This window comes from Limulus polyphemus, unplaced genomic scaffold, assembly GCF_000517525.1.
Source record: "Limulus polyphemus unplaced genomic scaffold, Limulus_polyphemus-2.1.2 Scaffold2017, whole genome shotgun sequence".
NCBI classification, from domain to species: Eukaryota; Metazoa; Arthropoda; class Merostomata; order Xiphosura; family Limulidae; genus Limulus; species Limulus polyphemus.
In genome coordinates, this window is record NW_013667627.1 from 95,756 (window position 1) to 102,714 (window position 6,959).

The window sequence follows — 6,959 nt, forward strand, 5'->3', positions numbered from 1 at the left end:
GGATTTATTTAAATATTGCCTTGTAAAATTAAGAACTTAAAACTTGTATACTATTAAATATGGATTATTAGTTAAGATTTTATGCTATTCTAATTGGTATAACATAAGCAAAAAGTAGTATAATAAAATTTTGAATGTAAGACACTAAAACCTTGTGTTATGTTCAGTAATCCTACCTATGGCGATAGGGTTAAATTTATTTATATGAAAAAATGAAAGCTACAACTGGTGGCAAAGAAAGTTTTACAATGAGGTGTACAAAATGTCAAGAAAGTAATAGTTCTTTTTCTGTTTGACTACTCATAATTTCAGTGCCAACAGCCAAAATTGGTTATTGATATATACTAGCAACTAAATAACTTCAATTGCAACTGTATTATAAAAACACTTACCAACTAACACAGACAGCAATAATCGAAGTGCAGGTTCTGTTGATCCAACAGCTACAGCCAAACGGCCAACCCAACCAACATTTGCCTCCAAAGACATGACACTTATCTACAAAGATCTGACAGAATGCAAAAAAGCAATTATGATAGCAATTAAATTGCAGTACAAAGGCATGAATAAAATAAAAAATACATCTTAAAAAGAAAGAATCTTCAATAATTATATATACATATGATAGAAATAAAAATAAGTATTTTACAGAAACTATAAATATTTATAAAGTAAATAAAGAATAAAGTAAAACAAAACTGTCCACAATTTCAATGGTATTTGACACACAGTATATGAATGATAATGCACTGTACCCCAATACAAATATAAAGGTTTGAAGTCAAGATGAATACAACAAAAGATGCTAAAATGTTTTACCTGTCAAATGCTTCAGTTAATTTAAATTTCTGGTCTTAAGCTTCACAAGATAGGCTAAAGTAAGCTCATATATGTTAACTCTAGCAACACGGACTAAGTCAATTTGATTGACCATGTGACCTATTTGTACTTGTTTAAAGCCTTTCTAGATTTAATACTTCTCACTTTCAATATAGTGTGTATATCACAAAATTTGGCAGTCTCTCAGTTAATATTACAAGTCTTTCACATACAAAAAATCTTATTTTTTAGTGAAATATTTTTAAGAAAATAAAGATTTGTCCATGAATATATTGAGTATTTGTTTGGAATAGTCCATGTGCAAGGTAATTTTAATGTTAAAATTAAAAATACTTTTCCTCATCTCAGATTTCCTTGGTAATCCCTTAAACCTCCTAAATGCATTTCAAACGTTTTTTTTCAGTAAAACTTTATAATTTATATGTTATTTTCCCTACCCTATCTCAATATGGGATCGGTCAATTCAACCGACCTTGTTACCCTCCTAAAAAAAACTGAAATAAACCTAAATTACCCTTTTTTTTCTGTCTAGAATGACTTCATATAGTAACATGAAACTACATTCATTGATCCTAAGTAGCTCAAAGTTCGTAACAGTATACATCTGTTTATAATTAAATTTTATTGTTTGAACCATGTCTATTTAGTATCCGCACCATTATAAGTTGTAAATCACTCAGAGAACATACAGCTCACTATATGCTAACGAATTACATTACCATTGAGTTGCTCATGTGTGTGCCTCGTGAAACACTTTTATTATAATATTATTATTTTACCTAATCTAATCTTAACAAACCTGAAAGGATCCCTATTTTTACATTTTAGTTACTTTTATAATTATACATAAAGAATAAACAAGAAATAAAATACTTCACCAATCTTCATTTTTCTTGCTGTCAGGTTTCAAAGAGAGTTAACCCTAATATTTTATACTAATGATAGTAATACACTTCATAATTTTTATTTAATTAAATAATGCACCAAATAATATAAACTAATAATATGCAAAAAGTAGACAAATTTACTTACCTCTCAAAATTTTCCTCGCTTTTTAACTGTGTGACAAGAGCCATTATAAATTCATCCAAGCTAGTCATTAACTTTCCTATGGGAACGATGTTGGAAGTCCGAGTAAAATTTACATCTAGCTGTTCAGAACATAACGTTATACAATACGTCATTTGATAGATGAAAACCTTGACTTTCTATTGGTTATAGGCAATATATAATGAAACATAAGAATGAACTATCAACGAATTCTGAAAGAGAGGATGTAATAGGTGGGTGTGGCAGGAAGGGTCTGATTTTCTATTCTGTAGCTCTGTAACCAAACAAAATTGAAGACTATAATAATTATGGTTTGTCCGAACAATAACGATTTTATAGAGAGTAATTTACATTCAATTTCGTTACTTTTGGAGGGGATGGTGGATAAAATAGGGATGATGCCATGCTGAGATAAAATGTGTCATGAGGATCACACTAGTGGAAATTCAGAATTTACTTAAATATTGCCTTGTAGAATTAAGAACTTAAAACTTCTTTAGTTTCCAAGAAATCTTGCATTTACTCTGAATGAAATTCATTACCTACATAACTGGTCATTTTTACTACACCATAGGTAGGCCATAACCACTAGATATCACTTGAACAACCACTGAAGAACACTGCTGTCATACTAAGTAATATTCTCTCTAGGTGGTAATAGGTATAACATCATTAATCGATTAATACATGCCCCCTACCTGCCCCCACTCTGTACAATAAAAAAACAAAAAACATTTGCAACCATTACATTATTCTAACATTATATTACTCTTCCTATTTTTATTCACATTGTTTTTTTGAAGTAATTTTCAAATTACCTTTGCTTTCATATGATAGATCTCTTCTGAAAGTCACCAGTTGTGCATTTCGTAAAACAAATTTTTGTCTAAAAAATATATTTATGCAAATTTTCTTTAAGGATAATATGGATATTTTCTACTAAGCAAATGAATTATTAATGCCAACTAAATACCATCACACAATCACCTTTACATTTTGTTTTAAACTATGCAGCAACCATGCAATCTTCTATAAACTAAATAAACTGATAAATAATGAAAAGATGTTTTACTATCAATAATATGGGTAATAATGTCACAAATGGAATTAGAAATAATTATTTGACCAGTTAGCCAATTTATTTATGTATATTAATTGAATAGGATAACCATAAAAATAATATTTGACAAAGAACTGAGTCACCAGAATATATTGCAGTTGCTTACCATACTGACTAAATAGGAAACTTATCTAAATTTGTCTGAATTGATGATGATTTTATTTGATTATATATAAAAAAAAAACTCATGTTTTCAAATCCAATGAAACCATATTATATCTATGAGAAAGTAAAAACAATATCATTTTAAACACATAAGCAAACATCAACCAGATATCTTTATTAAGCCTGAAGTCTCCAGTCATGAGAGTTATTTGAAACAGGAGTTCAGCCCCACAAGCAGGTAAAAGGGAGTACAGGAATTGGAAATCCAAGAATGGCAAAGGAATTTTGGTGAAAGAGAAAGTAAAGAAGAGAAATCAAATCCACAAAGAGATTTGGAAAAGGAACTTTGTCCTTTACAGATAAAGAGAAGCCTGGTGCAAACCAGGAGACGGTAGAGCTGACTTTTCGTTTTATGATTGGTTTAAGAAAAGGGGAAATGCACTTCCAATGTAGGGACAAGGAGATGAGGCAATGAAAGCATTAATGCACCTATGACATGCTGAATAATGACAGTTATGTCCTTCACAGTCAGTTAGCCTCCACTGACTACAGACAAGGTACTAATTCAAACCAGCAACATCACCAGAACTTCAGGATGAGATACGAATCATCACTTTTTGAGAATTCATTGTAATTAAAGGAATTTTCCAGATCAATTTTTTTTCGATGTGGTAATTTAAAGATGAGGTATGTTGAAATCAAATAAAATGAATGAGAGTTAACACTGTAATACAGGCAACACAAATATAACTACAATGCCAAAAAAATAATTAATTCCTTAAACCTGAGTGTATGCTAACAGTGCCTGGCCAAAAATCCTGATTTACTCATCAAACTGTGACAGCATCCCTTTAGCTGAAAACTAATTCAAACCACGTTATTATGCACAAAATGAAGTAAATTGAAGTCTTATAAGATATGGTGATAATTATTAGGATATCATGAAAAACATTTCAGCAGAATGTGCAAAAAATTATGGGTTTCAAGAATTATGCAGAGCTCATGCTTAACTTTTTTAGGGAGCCAACTGGGCCACCAAAACATGCATCTTTAGGAGCCTCCAAGCAGTTTTAGAGGTCAATCCTATAGTTCATTGTAAAATGCACTCTATAGTGGAAGTTATGATGAAAATCTGAATTAAATAGCAGATGTTACGTAACCTGACAGGAAACTAAAGATGTCAACATATCTCAAATTATTTTGTTGTGAACTCCTATTTCATAGAAAAAAAAAAACAAGTCAAACCATTTAATTTTTTTCAGACCATTAAATGATTTTTATTTCATATATGGTATCTAATTTCTCTCTAAAGCATGGTATAACAGTAACTTTTTGTTCCCCTTTAAAGTAGTGTCTTTTAATAATCAATACAAATAATGAAAGAAAATCTTTACATCACTGTCAGTGCAATCTATTCTTGTTCCCATATAACCCATTACCATCTTATTGATACATATTTGTCAATAAAATGTCAAACTTATGACGAAGATGGAAAAATTATACAATTTACATTACCAATAACTTTATAGCAAAAAGTTCTTTCACATCCTGAAATAGCTGTTAATTAGTCGTTTGTGAATTTGAGTTTGTAATAAACAAAGCCCTCAAATTAGCAACATATGGAAAGCATGCAAATAGTTCTAAAATGGCTAAGGTGGCAATGAGTTAAACTTAAATTAGTGACTTTCCTAATCAAAATAAATAATGATAGGAAATCTAGTATGCATCGGTGTCATTGTCCAATAATGTCCCAACATCCATTTCCTGGATTCTTCCTTTGTTTCCTTCTTCATCACTCTCCTGCACTTGCTTTTCAATCTGAACCCTGCCAGCATTTGGTCTTCTTGTGAAAAGTGATCCTGAGTTCCAAAGATGGATAGCTGTTATAGGATCAAAGTCATTTATTGAAGGTGAGTGGAGCATGACCAGAAGCTGGTCAGTGATCCTGTCAGCTCCCAGACAATATCTCAAATTGGTCTTGACCATCTTTATCTTGCTGAATCCTCTCTCTGCCTCAGCAGAGCTGGCTGGTACAAACAGTAACAGATCAAAGTGGCCACAGATGTCAAGTAACTCCTCCTTAACCCCAGGCATGATAACAGCCCATGGCTGGCCTTTCTTGCTATGCCTGGTGAAACGAAGTAATGAAATAGACGTGGAAAATGTATCACAGGGTCCATCATGAAAATTGCACTATTATTCCTTTTTAAATCATTATTTTTGTGTACATTTAAAGTTATTATTTTATATTATGCAGCATTTTACCTGGTAGAATTTGTTGAATTTCCAATCACAAAAACCTATTGCTGAGAAATTAAAAATAACACCAACCTGACCACTTTATTCACAACAATAATCTTCTGATTTGTAAGTATGCATACAATCACAACCCCGTACTTTTTCCTTTTACTTTTTGACATGAAACATAGAATAAAATATCATCAGTTCAACAGTCTATTTCTGTTTCTCATATATTTACACAAGTTGATACACTGAGCAAAAGAAAGGTTCAAAAACAATGCTCCACACACCGTGAAGCACACCCATTTCTTTACAGACCATATATTAGCAAACAGTCAATAACAGCACCACATGAGCAGAGCTAATACCCTCTGTGTGCTTTCTGGAGATACAAGAAGACTTTTCCTGCAAGGTTCTCGGGAGGATATGCCATGTGGTTCCTTGTTAGTACAGCAACGTGTATTAGCTCATTGTTTGGAGAAGTCACCAAAGAGCATGACAACAAAACAAATGAAAATTTGAAATGTTCCATTACTTTCCAATAGGGGGTTTGAATTGTGCACTGTCACAGATGTCACTATAAGTTGAAAGTGGTAAACTGGTATATACAAATATTTACAAAATAACTAACCTATTAGACAGCTATGGAACATTCCATTTCTACATCCTTATTCAGCAACTGATTCACAGCTAATAAAGATTTGAAGAGAGCAGGTGAAATGTCAATAAACATGTGAAACACCACTTATTATTCATCCATTATTCCTTCATTGCTGTCACAATTTTATTTTTCTGAATTCTTCCCAGTTTTTACAGCACTGAAATGAAATACAAAGGGCCTTTCCAGAAGAGCAAAACTATATATTTCCATACTTTTCCTGGACCTGAGGGCCACTGTACATCCACACAAACATGGACCTCACCATGGATTTAAGCAGAAATTATGGAATTAATGGCCTAACAATGTTGATCAATAAAAGCTTACAACAAAGTCACAAAATCTCCCTGCATTTTAGAGGCAAACTACATGAGTAAGGCTTATAAAGAAATTGTAAAATTTCCAATATATATTGAAACATTTGATGCAATAGCTAATAATTACTTCAGAATTTTTAGTGAAGAAAATAACAGCACAACTGTCAACAACAGATGCTGAATTATGGCCAAAAGGTAGAGCTTATGCAAGTTCTCCTAATGCATGCACAATAAATCACATGAAAAGTGATACAGTGAAGAGTTTTGGGAAGTTCACAAATGCTCGCCATTGCATTAAAGAAATTCATAACTTTGAGTCATGTGGTTGTTTACAATATGTTAGCAACTTAACTAGGAAAGACTAAATGCATTTCAGAGACAATTCTACCCAATTTAAAAAATAAAAAACAATATTGTAGGAAAGAAAATCCTACTACATTTCGAAATTTTATAAAAACCAAAGTTTCTCAACAAATGAGTTATCTGTACTAAATATGCTTTTAATATTGTCATTGTTCATTACCAGAAATATATTTGAGTGTAAACTATTAAACATGTAATATTAATTCCGAATTTGAAAACAATATTTCAGAGAAATTAAAATTTCTAGTTCTAAGAAAAATCTTTT

At 31.5% G+C, this 6,959-nt stretch overlaps 1 protein-coding gene across 6 annotated transcripts in view; it reads right to left on the reverse strand.

Annotated features, from left to right (window-relative positions):
• LOC106465673 (lysophospholipid acyltransferase 5-like) overlaps positions 1-6,959 on the reverse strand; it is a 103,780-nt gene that overhangs the window by 82,940 nt on the left and 13,881 nt on the right. For 4 of the 6 annotated variants that reach the window (XM_013925909.2, XM_022393602.1, XM_013925908.2 and 1 more), the window contains exon 2: positions 393-508. In XM_013925909.2, coding sequence (XP_013781363.1) covers positions 393-489 — 97 coding nt within the window. In that variant the 5' untranslated portion in view covers positions 490-508. Of the gene's footprint in view, positions 1-392; positions 509-1,872; positions 1,892-2,708; positions 2,858-6,959 lie in introns of those variants that run through there. The other 2 variants (XM_022393598.1, XM_022393600.1) reach the window with 2 other exon arrangements.